This window comes from Rhinichthys klamathensis, unplaced genomic scaffold, assembly GCF_029890125.1.
Source record: "Rhinichthys klamathensis goyatoka isolate OS25496 unplaced genomic scaffold, OSU_Roscu_1.1 h1tg000021l_1, whole genome shotgun sequence".
NCBI classification, from domain to species: domain Eukaryota; kingdom Metazoa; phylum Chordata; class Actinopteri; order Cypriniformes; family Leuciscidae; genus Rhinichthys; species Rhinichthys klamathensis.
This window is the reverse complement of record NW_026606572.1, coordinates 2,136,543-2,155,243: the sequence shown is the minus strand read 5'-3', so window position 1 is coordinate 2,155,243 and position 18,701 is coordinate 2,136,543. Positions and strand designations below refer to the sequence as shown.

Genomic DNA, 18,701 nt, shown 5'->3' with positions numbered 1-18,701 from the left:
TAGTTTTGAATCGGATCATTTAAAAGTACAAACTCAAATGATTTAAAAGATATATTGCTTATGGCTGGGTGAATAGTATTAGCTGAGTTGTGTTGAAGATTAGAGACGTGCTCCAGAAAAAAAGTTCACGGTGACCGAGAGGCAGAACGCACACCCTGTTTATTTTCTTTATTTTACAAAAGCACAATATTTTATTTCGATTGTATGTGGGCACATAAAAAAGTAGACATTTAACAGATTATTTTCTCATATTTCTTAACTCTATATGAACAGAAATGATGGTAGTACTTTAAGTCTATTTTTCTGCTATGTGAAAAAAAACGAGCAAAACGCGCCGGCGCGTTTCTGGTCCCCAGAGGGTTAATGACGCAATATACACACCATTCAGGCGGAATATTAGTGCCCCAAACTAATACATACAAGACATAAAGTGCTGTCACCATCACACGCACTCATACTAGACACACATATGTTAACTGTTCATTTTCAATATTCATTTTTCTTTATATTATTGCTAAAAGATTTAAATTTTAAATAATATTTTAACCTTTCCATTTTCCCTGTAGCTTCTACCTAATTTTACATGGTATTTTAACCACTTTCAAAGCACGTCTGTTCATTATTCATTTGATTTTTTAGACAAGTCAGCTGGGTTGTTTTGTTTCATTATCATTATTTTGCTTCAGCTTGCTCTAGCAGGCAGATAACAGAAAGACAGACACAGTTACCATCCCTTCCTCCAACTCAGGCAGTCTCTCTCACTATAAATAAATCTTTTTCAACAGCCTTCTAAGGCTGTAACTTAGACATAATGTAATATTAAATTAATTACAATAACCTTTGACCATTCACCTTGTTATCCAGACTTTTCTCAAATCTACAAAAGCTGTCTTCATCTTTAGCCACCACCATGTCTAACGACCTTCAGGAGTTAAAACTATGTTATAACATATTAGTTCAAAATCAACACTATGATTTTCCTTGCCCATAAGGCAAACCAGTACATAAAAAGTTTTGCTACTGTCTCCACAACAACTAATGGGAATCACTTCATGGCCTCAGCTGGCTCTTGAAAGCCCACTCCTGTTAGCCCTTTATCTATAATCTCCATCAGGGTGTTTTCCCCTGGCATATTTGCAGACGCTTGTCACAATAAAAAAAAACAAGCCATACAATGAATGCGGTTTCTTCTGGCGAGTGGTATGTAGAGGAAACTCACATTTTCTGGGTCAGACCGCCGTGACTGTTCCTCACAGCGCATCTCACCTCTCAATGCTCTGCTGACCCCGGTGGCCTCCAGTAATCAGCGCTCAACTCTCATACCTTTCTCACATATAACACCTCCATCCCGGAGGTGCCCAATGTTCGTGACCCCCTGCGTTAGGCTGTCCCCTGGCCAGGAAGATCAAACCCGTCATTGAGTAGCCACTGTACACACTGGTGACCGCTCTTTCCCATCACAGGCTGTTTGCTTCAACAGAACTCAGCTGTTTTCTAGAGCTTAGGAAAGGCACGTTCAAGAGTCACCAGAGCCATTCCGATTGCCTAATAGTGTTCACATAGGGAGACAGGTCAATAACAACAGTATTTAATCACTTAAATCCATTAACCATCTTAAAAGCAGCAACCTAGCTGCTTGGATTATACTCAGTGAATTTAGATCACAACCGTACATTCAGTGTACTTCATCTGTAGCCGGAGCCATCGGTCCTGAATGGTGGAGACTAAATGAGACAGAGAAGTTACTGGTCCTAAAATAAGCTAATCAAAATGTCATCTCTATCTGTATTATTGTTTTAAATACTTCTTTAAAGTCATTCAGTTTTATTTTTAAAACATCTCTGTGTCTATGATCTTCAACTGAAACACTGTGCTTTACATTATCACAGATACCAGCTTTTAGCTGACTCATTGAATGAGAGAGACTCTGAGACTCTATTGGATGGTACACTGCTCTCTCATATACTTCTAACATCAAACATTTATCTATCATCTTTTAACTCTATCCCAGCTTAAGGCATCTTTGCCAGAAATTACATACGGTTTCAAATAAACATATTATTTATATTTGTCTTTTGCCCACCTCAGGGAATTTAGACATTACAAATTTCCTCTCAGATTGAGTCTCTGTCGCACTGGCAGTTTCAGGCACAGCACACATCAGATTTTAGATAAGCGAACTGTTTCAATACAGCCCATAACAAACTTATCTTTTGAGAGCAAAACATCAGCTTCTAGTTCTTTCATGGTCAACTTTTCAAGCTGTTTGTTTAATCAGATGCCTTTCACACATTTTACATTTAGCAACTGTTAATTCAGTAGCCTACTGCATCTGCTTATTTGTTCTTACATAATGGTAATTATTCTAGTTCTCAATAACGTTTCACATTTCTCAATCTCAATTACCATAGCTTAATATCTGACTTCAAAGTTTTCTCTTCTAGGAGTTTATCAGTCTCCAATCAGGATTCACACTAACTTTGACAAGGCTACTCTGCATCCTTTGCAGTTATTATAAATCATCTTTGAGATCTGTCTCTCTATATTACCTTTACATATTTTGCAACTCACATTTGTTGGAGTCACAAAAGGATTCACTTTAAGACTTCAATCTTTTGACCTTGTTTTTTATCTCTTATTTCTCAGACCAAAAATTGTCACTGTCGTCATTTAAACACTGATCTATTTTCAAACCAATATTATTACCAGAAATGTGTTGTCATTTTATCACATTTTTAAACACCTTCTCGGTGGTCATTTACAGTTACCTATTAAATTGTCCCGATGACCACCGTTAAAACACTCTCTGTCATCTAGTGAATTTGTTTCAGCCTCAACTACAGCATCAGACACCTTGCAGTTTGATCACTGTGAGCTTCCCAAAGGGCTTCAACTTAACACGCCCTTGAAGCAGTGTGTGTCCCATTCAGGAATGTAAACAGACCCACTGATAAGCAGTTCTCTGTATTCCTTTGACCCTCCACCAATGGCGGATTCAATCACAATAGCCAAATCATACTCTTCATCATTATTATTGGCAGAACATAATTTCATGAGCAGCACAGAAAATGCTCAAAATATTCGAATTTGTTTTCTGTCTTTACCTTACTAATTTGGTATTATCATCAACAACACTAATTACAAGTACCGTTGCTGTTATCCCAGCTTATCTTTTACAAAACATCATCTGCAAATCTCTTCAAAGTGAGATCTTCAGAGCAGAGCTGTTTACAGCATTTTCTCTCTTCTGTCTCACTATTTATTTATTTATTTATTTTCCCGGACTGTTCCGTTACTCTTCATAAAGTGTAACAATTTGTACATCATCATTTTCATTACTACTGGTTTGAAGCCTTTTTTCCTTCCATCACATTATTGTCTCAGTCTTATCTCTACTGTTTCTCCAAAACAGATTATATTACTAGTCCGTAAATTACACAGACAACCATTATAGCTACTTGCTCCAATACCCTTATTTTCTTAACATTAATAAAATAAAGCAGATATATCATCATTTCAATCATTATTTTATCAAAATCTAGAATTGTTTCCCATTCTGCTTAAAACATTCTTCATATCATGTTAATCCCTGTCAATCATACAATGCCTTATTTTATTCTAAAACTTTTCATATCATTTAAACATTTGACTTCCATAAATTCTGTCGGACCATTTCTATTTTCATCACATATAGTTTTCTACTATATTCCTCCTTTCTTTTCCCTACATGCCAGTTCCTTCATTATCCTCTCCTTTCTTTTCTCAAACATGCCAGTTCCTTCATTATCTAACCAGTACCAAGTCTCACTTACAGTTCCCTCTATTTCACACAGACAGCCTTATTGCTTCTTGCCACTTCAATCCTTGTCATATAAATTTAAGTTCTATAGACATCTAATGTCATGCATCCATTTACTGGACGAAGAAGTAAAAAACATTATTTCTCCTGGCAGTTCGACATTTCATCTTCAACTGAACAATCCATTATCTGTTCACATTTTTTACACACATGTTGAACGCAGCCACAACAACCTTTTGTCCCGCTGCCCTGTTCCACTGATTCTCGCACACTCTTAGTCTATTTGTGCTCATGGTAGCTCATGATCATGGTATTTTCTCAGTTTTTTTCAATATCTAAAATATACATTTCCCCCCATACTTTCCTAGTTCTACAGAAAACCGGTGTACAAATTTCGCAAGCTTGCTTTTGAGACATCTCCATACTGGCTGTTTTCTGTTCTCTGTGGATTTCTCTTCAACGCGCGTTTTCTTTAATCTGTTAGGCGTCCCTAAACAAATCCGATTCTTTTCTTTTAACCCAAATCGGTCGGGTTGCACTATTAGTGCCCTCCTAATTATGGTTTACCAAAAAATTCTGGTTCCCCCTAATTAGCCTCAGTACCTAAAAACAATTTGCTCCGTCGTGGAACAACTAATTTTCAGGGTACCTATCTGTTTGAAATCTCTTGATCTGTTACAGTTCTCACTTAATCCCAGATTATTTATCTGCTTGAAATTTCTTGTTCTGTTACAGACCTCAATTAATCTCAGATTTTTCCCTCGTATCTGTTTGAAATTTCTTGATCTATATAGATCTCAATTAATCTCAGATTACGTACCACAGAAACAGCCTTCAGCCAATATGGTTCAATTTCACTCTTCTCCCCAATTAAACTGAATTTAATTAACTTACCCAAAAGAAAATAAATTGAACTGTCTCTTACCAGAGATGCTTCTGTTGCCACCTGCGGGTTCTTTAGATTCCAGTGGTCGATTCTCCCGGCCCTGATATCGGTCGGCCCCTCTCTCTCAAGTTTACGAGGTAGAGCTGGAACTTACTTAGTCCAGGTGGCCAAACACCGTCCGATCTCAGGTCCAGGAGGCACGTCCAAGGAATATCACTTCTGACACCAAAACTGTTGTGGCAAAAATTCATCTCAAGCAAACATCACTGCGTAAGAGACACTCAAAGTCAAATTATATAAAATAGAAGAATTTATTCTTGCAAGAATAGGAGCAGTCTAATACACAGTTGTTACCCTGTGCAGAAGAGTGACACACCCCCAGACAGACTGAACTAGCTTTTATCTTAGTTTCAAGGCCTTCTTCCCCCCAGAGCCTTCCTCCCAGTAGTTTTCCATAGACGTCACTAGTTGGCCCAATAAGCCCCCCTGCACCAAAAATGGCCTTCTGACATCTAGGTCAGAGGTCCTTGTTCGTCTGTTCTCTGGAGTGTCTCCCTCTTCTGCCTCCCCAGGTACATAAACAGAATCTTCTCTCACTACAAGTGAGAGACACACATGTGACATTCTTTGAATCATCTATATTTTACTAAAGATCAATGAATATCATTAAAATTTCCACTACATGTCTTTTGTTCATTTTTGGGATTTTCTCAGCAAGTGTTAATGCAATTCATTGTCATTCATTTGATTGCTTATTCGTTTTATCATGTAATTTACATTTTTAATGGAATATTCTATGTAGAGGTCTGCTGCTGCCCAGAGTTGGAGTCGAACAGCATGGAATTGAGAGGACGGATATCGGGAATCTTGGAGGAGGAATCTACTTCAGTGACTCTCTAAAGTCAGTGGTCTTTTGCATTTCTCAGGCATCTTTTAATATAACAGATTTATGAATACTCCACTTGACAACTGAAGACTTGAGCCAGTCAGTAAGTTTCTGCTTTGTGTTAAAGCACTAGTGTGAAATACTCCAAGCCCAGTGTAACTGACGGCTCTCGGTTGTTGTTGGTGTGTGAAGTGGCGTTGGGTCGGTGCAAAGACCTGCTGAAGAAAGACACCACTTTGACCTGCGCCCCTGAAGGCTACCACAGTGTACATGGAGTCCACCGCACACCCAACAGACTCTCTGAATTTGAGGTGCTAGTCATTTTCTCTGTACTCAATTCTTCTGCTCATGTTTTGGGGATCTAATGTGATTCTTGTGTTTGTGTGTGCTGGTTTCTATTTGACAGGATGATGAGTTTGTTGTCTATAACACAGAGCAGATCAGACTGAAGTATGTGGTTCAGTACACTCTGGAGGGAGACGAGTTAAAAGAGTTCCAGCCTCATATCAACACAGTTGTGGAGCTCACACAGCTCACTGACACGTCTGACGTCTGTGAGTAACATCCAGTGAACAGGACATGTAGAAAGAGCTTTTATATGTGGAGGAATCTGTTTGAGTTTAACTCCCACTAAACAACCCCTCATAATAATGGTGTACATGGTGACATGGTGACATGGTGAAGGGAAAAATCATTCCTCAGGGACATCTGATGCTCTGTAAAGCTGAATGCTCTGATTTGGATTTGTGAAATTGATCATTGGTTTTGTTCGATGTGTTTCTTTAGTGTCCAGTGATGACAGTGAGGGTTTGGAGTCCACTAAAAACCCTCTGGAGGAGATGACTGCAGGTTTGCTGGACAGCAATGGTCAGAAAATTCCTCTTCAGGCCGTCAATGTGAGGTGCAAGCTGATGGACCTGCTGTGTCAGGTGTGATACTACAGTTGGCGCTACTGCTGGACTGCGAGTGTGTGTGTGTGTGTGTGTGTGTGTGTGTGTCTCCTACAACTCAGGTACCTCATTGTTTGCATCACACTTCAGAACAGATCACTGAAACACTGCCACACATCTTGAATGGCTGCCATGCCTATAAAGGAATGTACATCGCACGCCACGACAGAATAGTGGATCTTATAGTGAAGGACATATCAAGCCATTTCTCATCTGCTGTAAAAATGTACAAACATTCTTGTGTAAAATCATCTATGTTTCAGAATTGTAATAGCTCTGAAACCTTTTCTCATGTGCTTGCAAATACACCAGATATTGTTGTGATTAATGAGGAGATCAGCGAGGTGTTCGTTGTGGAGGTTGCATGTACCTTTGACTCTAGTATGGAAGAAGCCTTTATGACTAAGATGATTAAATATCAACCACTTCTAAACATCATCTCAGAACTAGGTTATCAGAGCCGACTTCTTGTGCTCATATTTGGCAGCTTAGGACACACACACAGGCTGGTTGTAAGGGGGCTTCAACAACTAGGGATGCCCAAAGAGAGGGCTAAACGGCTAGCAAAGTACTGCGCTCTGTCTGCTATTATAGGCAGCCGTCATATTTGGCGGAGATGGTGCTACTTGTACCCATAACAACTGAGTGACGCTAAATATAGTGAAGATCTGCTGTATGCCGCTTGTCCATGATTATGTGCATGCATTTGACTGCATCTATAGTAGTTGTGTCCCTGTAAATCATTTATTTTAAGTGGACTCAAATAAATAGTTAAAATGTGTGTGTGTGTGTGTGTGTGTGTGTGTTTTTCAATCAAAGCATCACTGTTTTCTCTAACTGCCAAGGTCAATCGTGTGTTCAACAAAGTTATGAAATATAAAAAGTCAGAATAAAGGATAAATAGAATAAGTGAAATATCAGAAAATATAATGATTAAAAATGTGAACATTTTAATTAGTGATGAAGAGGCTGACAGCAAATGTGGGGTGGTCAAAAATGTGTTGTTAAATTTTGTGGCAGTTGAAAACAAAACAGCAATGGACACAGTTAGGGTGTGCAATAGGAACAAGACATGACATGGTGATCAAGAACTTAAAACAAAATAAAAGAACAAAATAAAAGAAAGAAAGAACCATAGCAAAATTATAATGACAATTTCAAACTGTAAGCAAAACCAAAACTTTTTCTGCTCTGTCATCAGGTCATCATTTTTCAGACCTACACAAACAAGAGTGCTGTTCCCATTGAAGCAAAGTACGTCTTTCCACTGGAGGAGACGGCAGCAGTGTGTGGATTTGAAGCCTTTATCAATGGAAAACACGTCGTTGGAAAGGTGCAAAGTCATTCAGAATCTGTCAAATGCAGCTTTTGCTCTTCATAACTGCTTTCTCATCAGTTTTCAATGTCTTTCTTTGTCCTGTAGGTAAAGGAAAAAGAGCAGGCTCGTAAGGAGTATAAGCAAGCCATAGAGAAGGGCCATGGAGCCTACCTGATGGACCAGGATGCACCTGTGAGTTACTTACTACTGTTTCTTTCTCTGATGCATGAGTGATAATAACAGAAGACTTCTTTAAGGTCATGTGTTTATGTGAGGCAGGATGTATTCACTATCAGCGTGGGGAACCTTCCTCCCGGAGCCACAGTTTTGATCAAGGTGACGTTCATCACTGAGCTGGTGGTGAGATCAGGCTCTATAGTCTTCTCACTGGCTGGCAGCGTGGCACCATGGCAACAGAGCGCCGCCCTTAATATGACAACTCAGGTACAACATGATTGGTCTTTAGTCACTGTATTGAAAATACTGAATGGGTTGCTGTTAGTTACAGTGTTTTGACTGAGAGTTTTGTTGTATTTCAGACAACTGTTGAAAAGATTGGTGTGACGGAGCTTCAGTCAGAGGGGTGAGAGTCTCAAACACTGGGGAATTCACAGGGATATTCACTAAAGATTCACTAAAAATCTAAATGCATCTGCTGATTAGTTACAATATTAAAGACAATTATTTAATTTAGCAAACCAAGTTGTCTTTATAATATCACACTCTCTTTCATTCGTTCCCTCTTTCCTCAGGGAGTTTTCTCTGTCTATGTCCATCGAAATGCCTTACGAGATCATCAACTTGAGTTCTTCACACCGCATCAAAACCAAGGTTATTTTACTTATTTTTGTGGATCGTCTTACTAAATACTTGTTGTGTTCTCCAAGGAAATAAAACATATTTGGTTATGAACAGTATTATTATCAGTATCAGTGTTTTTCCCGTTCAGATGACCGACTGTAAGGCAGTGGTCAGCACGTTACCGGGACAGACTCTTGGATCTGAAGGGTTACAGGTGTCCTTCAGTCTTTCTAATATCCACATGCCCAGGATGTGGGTCGAGAACCATCCGGATAAATATAGTCAGGTAATGAAATAATCAGTCACATCTGATTCAAATTGCAGACAAAAAGGCCTTTCACATGGCCTGATCTAAAATACACACAGAAAGGTCGTTCTCTGACACTCTCTGAGTCTGATCCCTGCAGGCCTGCATGCTGGTGTTTTATCCAGACTTTAAGTCAAGCGGGGTTTCCAGCTCTGGAGATCCGTCCAGTGTGAGCGATGTGGTGATTCTACTGGACTCCTCCAAGTCCATGCGGGGAGACGCCATGCTGAACGCCCGCAGGATTGCCCTTCAAGTCCTCAAATCTCTGGACCGCTCACTGAAGATCAACATCATCTCTTTCAGCACTGGTTAGTGCTCACTGAAACATTCTGCTGTTGTTCTAGTGATCATCTTGTAATATAGAAACTTTTATTTCCCTATTATTCTTGTAATTCACAGTGAAGTATTATGGGTGAAGAATATTATATGCTGGTCCTTCATTCACATAGTGTTAATCTTAAAATGTGTGTGTTTTTAAGATTACAAGGAAGCTTTTCCTGCTCCAGTGCCTTTAGATGAAGCCTCTGAACCAGCCAGAAAATTTATTATGGTGAGTAATGTTAAAAAATGGTTAAAGATGAGTGTTTCTTCTGTGCTTTGAAAGAGGGCATATTGAGATATTCTTCTGTGTTTTTGACTTCTTCCATCAGGAGACATTATGCATCATCTTCCCTTCATTTCAGCTTTTCAGTTGTTGCTCATGGACACTCAGTTCCAATTAGAGCGAGATGTTTTGCCACCATAATGTTGTAGTTACAGAATCATCCAGCAGGGTGTAACTGTACCACACTAACCAGTTAGACCTTGAGCCCTTGGTTAATCACTAAAGTTGTCATTGCATGTGTGGTCTCTTCAGTCCTGTAGTGGCGCTGGTGGCGGCACTGAGCTGTGGCGGCCTCTCCAGAGCCTGAGCCTGCTGTCTCCCTGCCGGGGCGTGAGGAACATCCTGCTACTCTCTGATGGACATGTTCAGAACCAGCCTCTGACCCTACAGCTGGTCCGAGAAAACTCCTGCCACACGCGCCTCTTCACCTGTGGACTCAGGTCTGCCTTTGAAGAGTTCAACACAAATCTCTTTAACACTTCAATTCATTCCTGAACCTACAGTTTCTGTTTGTGTTTGTCTAGCTTGACAGCTAATCGTCATATGCTCAGAGCTTTGGCTCAAGCAGGTGGAGGAACATGTGAATTTTTTGACACAAAGATGAAACACACTTGGGCAGAGAAGGTGAATCACGCTGTTAATTGTATTGTTGTTTTTATTAAGAAAAAGGGAACATTATCTGTTCAACATGGGCCGCTCTGAGGCTTGAGTTTACTAGATATGCTGGTAATTTCAGGTGCGCGCTCAGGTTCAGCGTATGGAGTCTCCAGGCTGCAGATCAGTGGCAGTGAAGTGGCAGCAGTTTAATCCCACAGCGCCTCCTCCTGTTCAAGCCCCCTCACAGCTTCACGGCCTCTTCAGTGACTGTCACACTCTCATATACGGCTTTGTGCCGCACTGCACTCAGGTAGACCTGCGCTATTTACCAGCTGATCCGATTGTGTTGCAGATGGTTGTTACTTATTGTAGTTAGGACTGAGTAATATATTGTAATATTCACAATATATCCGCAAAGATTTTGCTAAAACTGTAAAATTAAGAAACATTATGGATCTAGCTATAATTTTAGTATTTTTTACTATTAGAGTTAGAGTTTGATTTATTTCCATGAATTATTTCCAACTGTTTCATAAAATACATTCAAAGCTCTGAATCAACTGTTTGTTTGCATTATCATGTTCATGAAGATTTTGTATGGCATTTTTTATGTTAAAATATTTTAAAATATACAGTATGTAGGTAAATATTGACACTTATTCAGAGTATAGTAATATTGTTGCATACTATAAATGAAAGTAATTAAATATTGTTCTTCATATAGTTATGTTAATTGCTGCTGTAAATTTCATTTGAATGGTGTAATATTTACTCTTTTAGGCCACACTGTTTGGAGATTTGAGTGGGAATGAGATCAAAACAATGGTTTCCACCACAGAACTACAAAAGACGAAAGGAACTGTGAGTGAACATCTTAAATACTAAATATAATCTGAAACATCATCAATTTTTTATCAGGCATTTGAGTGTGTGTGTGTGTAGTTCCTTCACAAGTTAACAGCAAGAGCGATCATCAGAGACTATGAAGATGGCATTCTAGGCAACAGTGAAGCAGAACATGAGGTGCAATATTTTGCTGATTGTTGCTGTTTTTAATAGAACTGGCAAATTTGCTAACAGAAGAACTTGACTTGTTGTCTTGTATCTCTCTATCAGGGGAAGAAAGCAGAGCTGAAGTCCTACATCATTGAGCTCAGTAAAGAGTTCTCCATCTTGTCCCAGTTCACAAGCTTTGTCGCCATCGAAGAGAGGGTATGATTATTCTAAACGTATCATCTCAATTAATGATTTTTTTTTCATAATATTTATTAAAAATGCACTTTAAAACTTACATCTAATAAATATTTAAACTAAAAAAATACATATTTTAAATGTGTGGCAATAAACGTGTATTGTCATTTTTGGCAAAAAAAATTGGGTCTTCGTTCAAGTTTCAATTATTTACTGAAAATTTCTTCCAAAATCAAGAGAAACACAACAACAAAACTATGTTGCCCCATCTTTCTTTCTAGCTTAAAGGAAACACCTATTTGTGAAGTTATAGCAAACCATTACAGAGTAAGAAGGGTGACTAAAATAATTTACATAAATAACATATAATACCTAAGCAAACATCTTCTACCTTTTCTTAATGCATAAACAATTTTAAATAATACAAATTTCTCAAGCATTTATGCTTTTAATGTCAAATCTTTTAGTTATTCAAATCATGGTTCTTGTATGTGTTTTAGGCAGCTTCTCCTTGTACCTGCCTTTACTAATAGTTCATAAATAATTAATAAAAAATAAACATCTCTACACATTGAGAATTGCATTTTCTGACTTGCAACACTAAATGTCCATTTATAGCAGATACTGATAATGAAAATATATCCAATATTATCTGATACGTCAGTCTTGTTGATAAGAAGTCTATGAAATAATTGACTTGTATGTCCTCATTTGCTCTTTGTAGGACCAGAATGATTCTGACACTGGATTGACAGATATTCCTAAACTCATATCAGAAGAGGATGTGGATATTTTGCCATATATGGGCTGGACTGAAGAGAAGCTCATGGCTCAGCATAGTATTGGTGCCGAGGAAGATGACATATGGGTAACAACAAAACAGTCTATTTCAGCTCTTGTCACATAATGTACTCATTCAGTATTTAGAACAGTGCATTTTTTTATTTTTCCAGTTGAAATCAGAGGAATGGTCCAGTAGCAACTTCAAATCTAGTCTTCTGGAATTGGATTGTACTGAATCTGATGAGGGGGATGGCTATGAACAAATGTGTTGTGTTCTAGAAGCAGCGCTTGCAGCTCCCCCTGTCCATGAGTCGTTGTCTGACTCTCTTTCTCATGTCTCATTTCAACCTTATTTAAATACGCCATTAATTTGTAGGAGTAGCACTGATCATATTGAAGCCTCAACATTGGAAAAATCTTTTTTTGACATGCATCCCTCTCCTAATATCGAGGCATGTGCTCTAAACTTTTCCCCTTCCCCTGGCATCATGTTTGGTGCCCCAATGCGTGCTTCTCATCCTAAACTCCTTCAAGACCCCCCTCCATCCTATAGGTCAATGGAATCTCTCTCCATGACTCACAGCCGTCCTCCTCCTGGTGCCATGATGCGCGTCCCTTTCTCCATGAGTGGCAGTCTTCCTCCTGCTACAAATCTTGACACCTCAGTGCCTTCTTTTATGGATTCCATTTTGGACTCTTCTCTCCGTATGTCGAAGCCCATGTCTCTCTGCAGAACTCTCAGACCTCCTCCTCCTGCTTCCGCCCAGAAGTCTGTATCTTTTTCCATGAGTGACAGGGGCTTGCTGGCTCCCCCTCTTCCTGCTGCCTCTGTTTCCTTTGGTCAACCTAAAACCTGTAAGCTTGCCATTGGTGTGCCAAATGCCATTGCATACGGGGGCGCTCCTGCCATTCTGCGAGAGACAACTGAGCCTCTAGAATTGGAGTGTTCTGCTTTCTCAGCCTTTAGCTTTGGAGCAATATCTCGGCAACAACAAAAACGCTCTGCGTTTTCTGCACCTGGTAAGTTGAATCACATTGATGAGTTTCCCTATTTGATCAATGTTCAGATGGATTAAAAACATGTCAAATGTATGTCTCATTTCTTTTTATGCTGAAACCAAAGACAGTACTGGCTTTCCTATTCAAATACGGAAGAAATCATGTCGTCTGGGAAAAAAAATCAGCAAGCCTGACACCGTTGCCTGGAAGGAGCTGTTTGAGCTTCAACATGAGGTGTTAACACGTGATTTAATGCACTAGATTATATACAGTATGTAAATGTGTAAGTCAAGGGAATATGAATTTATGCATTGTGTTTGGATATAGGATGGATACTGGGAGTGCACTGAGAGACTGAGCAGCTTCCTCAACCTGGACGTAGACTTTTTTGCCAATGTCTTCCTTCAGGAGAAAGGCATCCGTTCCTTTGGTAAGAAGATTGTTTACATGCCTGTTTCTGGTCCATTTTGCAGCTTATTCTGGTAAAGAACCACCCACTTAGACAAGAAGAGCTGTCTGGCTGATGTGTAAAGTGACCAATCACAGTTTGTATTGTTCGGATACTGTTTAAAGGCAGGTTATCTGGAATACACCACACTAGCATGTAAAAAATCTCAATTCAATAATGGCGCAGCAGTCTCAGATAAAGCTCTGAAAATCTTTCAAAGATTTGATGTCGTTAACCTTGCATTATTCCATGGCAAATAGAGATTATTTCATCCTCAAAAGTGTTCCAGACGGAATAATTAGAACACCTGTGTTCTCTTACTCCAGGAAGTAGCATAAACCAACCATCTTACTAAATCAACAAAGTCCCACCTAATGCTACAGTGTCTTAATCCAGCATGACGTGACAGGATTCTAGGCTTGTTCAACTTGAACCGGCGCTGCACAGACCGACTGCTCTCTAATCGCTCTTGTGGTACTTTGATGTCACTCACCGATCAGCCTGTGCAGCGCCGGTTCAAGTCGAACAAGCCTTACGACACCACAGTTCATCTGTCTGTCTACACTCAACAGGAATATGTCATGTGACTTGACATACAGCCAATCAGAAGATATTTAATGCTTTGTGGTGCTGGATTTTGGACTAATGATATTTCACAGTGGACGGCACATTTGACAAATATATTTGTGTTTTATTAAATGTAATTTTTGAATTGAAATATATTTATTTATCTGTTTATTTTTTTAATCTAATATCTCTTAAGTGATATAATCTAATCTTCTTTTTTCAGACACAGTCAGAATCAGTTAATCAGTCACATGTTTTGTCTGTCAGGTGTGAAGGCTCATGCTGAAATTCTGAGACTGGTGGCGACTCTGCTGGTGCTGCAGCTGATCCGGGTGAAGAAGCTGGCAGTGGGACAGTTGCTGGAGTCTCTCCTCCGGCTGAAAGAGTCTCAGGAGCCCAGGTACGAGCACACGTCCTCACTCATAGTGATTCACTCTTGTGTATTTGATCCATAACTTTGTGCTCTTCTCCATTCAGACCGATGCACTGGGAGGCAGTGAAGAGGGCCGTGGACTGGGCCTGTCGGACAGACAGACAGTATCCGTGTGTGTGCAGCAGGCTGGAGATCGGCCGGGATTGGGAATCATCTACACGTCAGCTGCTGGGCTGTGATTCTCCACACCCATATTCCCCTCTCAAACCTGTTCTGGAGAGACGTGCGTGTGTATCAGTCATGTAGGAACTGGACACACACTTCCCCCTTCATTTACAGTTGCTCTTTGTTTAAAGGGTTAGTTCACCCAAAAATGAAAATTCTGTCATTTACTCACACTCAAGTCGTTCCAGATCTACAAAACTTTCGTTCATCTTCAGGACACTAATGAAGAAAATTTGGTTTCACTTTATTTGGATGGTCCCTTTAACACATTCAGTTGACTATAAGTAACGTTGCACCTACATCTCTACTAACTCTCACTTGAGTGTTAGTAGAGTATTAGTAGACTGGTAGGGTTAGGGATAGAATAAGTTGACATGTAGTTGCAAAGTTACTTATAGTCAGTAGAATGTCTGTTGGAGGAGCATCACAATAAAGAGTTAGCAGATATTAAGCAGACAGTCTACTAATACTCTAATGAGAGTTAGTTGACATGTAGTTGCAAAGTTACTTACAGTCAGTAGAATGTTCAAAAGGGACCATCAAAAATTTTCATGAAATCTGAGAGATTTCTGTCCCTCCATTCCCTCCAAGTCTAAATGTTCATAAAAAGATTGTAAAATAAATCCATATGAATTGAGCGGCTAATATGTCTTCTGAAGAGACACGTTCGCTATTTACATTCAGATTTGGCCATAGAAGCTCAAGCATGCTTGCTTGGCTCCCAAAAATCAGTGAAGTTCATTCTCTCGTGATACGCCCGCATGTTTGAACTTCCACAAGAATCAATAAGGTTGATTCTTGCATGTCAAGCATGGTTGAGCTTCTGTTTAAATTCGCTGATTTTTGGGTGAACTATCCCTTTAATATTGAAAAACAAATGTACTGTTATAGCTTTAAAGTGGTCTCAACAATATATTTGGACAATTGTGTCACACTTAAAATGTCTGAATTTTTTTGCATTGGATAGAACATGTAAAACCAAGTGTCATTTGCCAATAAATGCTGGTCTCAAAGTGATTTTTAGTGGATGTATGAAGTAAATTTGCTCCTATCAGAACAAAGTTCATTACATAATTACACACTATGTCAAACATGGTGCACTGTTCATTTGAAATTATTTGCTTGAAAAGTGTGGTTATGCTATCTTTAAGATAAATTACATTTGGTTTGATGTTTTATATATATATATATATATATATATATGTCCCCCCAGCGGGGCATAAGTTGGTATGCACTTGCTGCATGTCTCATAAAACTTTCAAAAATGTAAATGTCTGGGAGAAAGAGAAGAGCAGACGTGGATAAATCTGAAAAAGCGTGACCATGCGAAAGAGCTCAATTCAGTCCGTTTTCTTAGTGCGCGCACAGAAAGCCGCCTATATCAGACGTCAGCGCACAACTCAATTGAGCTCTCTTTCGTGTCTTTTCACGCTTGACCAGACAAATACATGCAATGAATTTGTCAAACTGTCAGCTTTGGCCAATATTCACGTAATCACAGTTGAGGGAACGTAGTTGGGAGGATGTGTATTGGATCCGTGCATTCGGCCTTAAAGTGACAGCAGTCTAATAAACTTGCTGCTGCTGTCTGTCATTAATGTTAATCAAAAAAACTAAAGAAAAAGAAAATCACTCAATGCTCTTGACTGAATAACTTTAATAGCTTTAATAAGGATTAAATGATGTTTTATTAACAAAGTTCGGGAGGAGCACATTCAGATAATTAAACCTAACACATGTGGAGCACATTCAGATAATCAAACCTAATTAGACACGAGTGGAGCACACTTTGTTAATCAACCCAATCAACGAGTTAAGCGGTGTATATATACAGCAAACTTACCTCCGTTCGTTGACAGTTTAACAGCATCCCTCCACTACCCCATCTCCTCACTTCTAGTCCTAATACTCTTACAACAACGGGGGGAGTACTCTGGGTTCGAGTAAAAATTCCGAGCTCGGAGCCCTCCCCCCGGACAGCACGCCAAATACGCATAATCTTTACTCTGTTTAATTGATGCAAGTGTGAACTCGTGAATCTATATTTAACTTATACAAATATACCATTTTGCTCAAAATTTGCAGAATCTGCAAATGATTTTAACAAAATAAGAGGGACCTTTTTTAATCAGTTGTCCTGAGAGTAACAAAAGATGGATCTCAAAATACAGTCACTGCTGGAAAGGGTTCAAATATGCAAAAGATGATGGAAAACTGAAGAATTTGCAGGACCTGAAAGATTTTTCTGAAGAACATTGGGCAGTTTAACTGCTCAGGACAAACAAGGGACTCAATAACAACCATCTCAAAACAAAACAAAAAACAGTCGTGGATCAGTAATGACACACAGGATTAAGAATCAATATGTAAACTTTTGAACTGGGTCATTTTTATGAATTCAGCAACAACAACAAAATCTTGTGGACTATATGTAAACATCTTTTGTAAAATATCTTATTCAGGACAATACTAACTCAAAAATAACATGCATTTTTACGATCCCTCTTAGTTAAAATGATTAAAATTCTTGCAGATTCTGCAAAGTGTGTAAACTTTTGAGCACAACTGTCTATGTCTGGATGAAGAATGTTGTATGCAAGTTGTTATAAGGAATGCATCATTAATTAAAAAGAAGACCATTCTTTCTTTATGAGAAGTGGTTTTATTTCATTTTAAGATAAATAAAGACGCATGATATATGTCACAGGCTCAGCAGTTAAATCTCTGTGAATTGCATTTTCAAACCTTAATATCATTCATATTAACAGGTTAATAGATGTTTTCTCCAGGAGTAATAATAAAATATGACTAAAGTGCATTATAGTCAAAAGACAAAAATGTACAAAAGTTGTGTCAAAATTAGCACTGCACTTGGGTTTGGATTTGAGGTATGAATGTAATAGAAAGTTAGAAACTAATAATTTAACTTGATTATTTTTAATGATGCACAGAAAACGAGATATACACATAGCTACTGTTGTTGAGCAGTGTCTCATGGAGCTGCACACACAGTCATAGAATGTCTCATATTCTGTGTAAGCATTCACACACCCTGGTGCTCCATACCAGAAATCCTGATGTACTTTTTTTGGCAATACAGAACAGAATATACAATCAATCTTTGCAATCATAATCTAGGAATTCCTTTGTACAGCCATTTGTATTTACTAGCAATTATTCGGCATCCGCGCCCTTGCCTTTAGTCACTGTCACCTCTCACTTCTGGTCGGACAGAAACCGAAAATATCCAAGATATAGGATTCTTTAATAGAAAGGGTTGGCTTTTGATTATCAGAAAGGTCTGATGTATAAAAATCTGGGCGAGATATTTCACACCAAGCGTTCCTAGCATCTTCAGACATTTGTGTGGTTCTATTTTTGCTAAACTCGCTCTTTTCGATATGAAGAATGTGCTTTGAACATATCCCTTCTGCTCTCTTTTTGCCAATTTCGTGCAATTTTTCATCCAAGTATTTATCTGTTTCCACAGACAGGAGCTCCTCATACCGCCTCTCGTAGTACGTTTTTCTTTCGCAGCAGTCCTTGAAACACTGACAAGAACATCTGTCACAACAGATCCCAACCTTGGTGTTTGATATCAGCCACCATCCCATGAAACCAACAGCTATGCTGAAGTAACCACACAACTGCACAAGAAAGAACAATAAAACCACAATGAACAACTAAATCAATGAAGGATGATTTTAACCAATGTTGAAATCGAATGTTCAGTATTTTCACAGGTTATACCCGTTTTTTGAATTATGCATTGCATTGTGTTGTGTTTAAATATTAAAAGAAATGTCTGTAAACTTATAATGGATAATGTCCTGGCAGGAAATTGCCAGTAGCCTACCTTTTCTGTTTTTCTTTCTTACAGTATAACAAATCAATTAAATTACACCCACATTTAGAAGAAATCTAACTCCTAAATTTTTAAATACAAGGTGACTAAATATAATTGAAT

The 18,701-nt window shown here is 38.8% G+C and overlaps 1 protein-coding gene across 1 annotated transcript in view; it reads left to right on the top strand.

Moving 5' to 3' along the window:
- Window positions 1–14,961, top strand: part of parp4 (poly (ADP-ribose) polymerase family, member 4) — a 30,420-nt gene extending 15,459 nt beyond the window's left edge. The window contains exons 11-35 of the mRNA XM_056242024.1: window positions 5,488–5,586; window positions 5,699–5,882; window positions 5,978–6,125; window positions 6,358–6,500; window positions 7,723–7,854; window positions 7,945–8,031; window positions 8,119–8,283; window positions 8,379–8,422; window positions 8,592–8,670; window positions 8,789–8,926; window positions 9,048–9,255; window positions 9,427–9,497; window positions 9,804–9,991; window positions 10,076–10,175; window positions 10,288–10,458; window positions 10,929–11,009; window positions 11,091–11,171; window positions 11,265–11,360; window positions 12,064–12,207; window positions 12,293–12,438; window positions 12,676–13,142; window positions 13,246–13,355; window positions 13,449–13,551; window positions 14,404–14,536; window positions 14,614–14,961. Of these exons, the coding sequence (XP_056097999.1) occupies window positions 5,488–5,586; window positions 5,699–5,882; window positions 5,978–6,125; window positions 6,358–6,500; window positions 7,723–7,854; window positions 7,945–8,031; window positions 8,119–8,283; window positions 8,379–8,422; window positions 8,592–8,670; window positions 8,789–8,926; window positions 9,048–9,255; window positions 9,427–9,497; window positions 9,804–9,991; window positions 10,076–10,175; window positions 10,288–10,458; window positions 10,929–11,009; window positions 11,091–11,171; window positions 11,265–11,360; window positions 12,064–12,207; window positions 12,293–12,438; window positions 12,676–13,142; window positions 13,246–13,355; window positions 13,449–13,551; window positions 14,404–14,536; window positions 14,614–14,815 (3,520 nt within the window). The 3' untranslated portion in view covers window positions 14,816–14,961. The remainder of the gene's footprint in view (window positions 1–5,487; window positions 5,587–5,698; window positions 5,883–5,977; window positions 6,126–6,357; window positions 6,501–7,722; window positions 7,855–7,944; window positions 8,032–8,118; window positions 8,284–8,378; window positions 8,423–8,591; window positions 8,671–8,788; window positions 8,927–9,047; window positions 9,256–9,426; window positions 9,498–9,803; window positions 9,992–10,075; window positions 10,176–10,287; window positions 10,459–10,928; window positions 11,010–11,090; window positions 11,172–11,264; window positions 11,361–12,063; window positions 12,208–12,292; window positions 12,439–12,675; window positions 13,143–13,245; window positions 13,356–13,448; window positions 13,552–14,403; window positions 14,537–14,613) is intronic.
- Window positions 14,962–18,701: the final 3,740 nt, after the last annotated feature.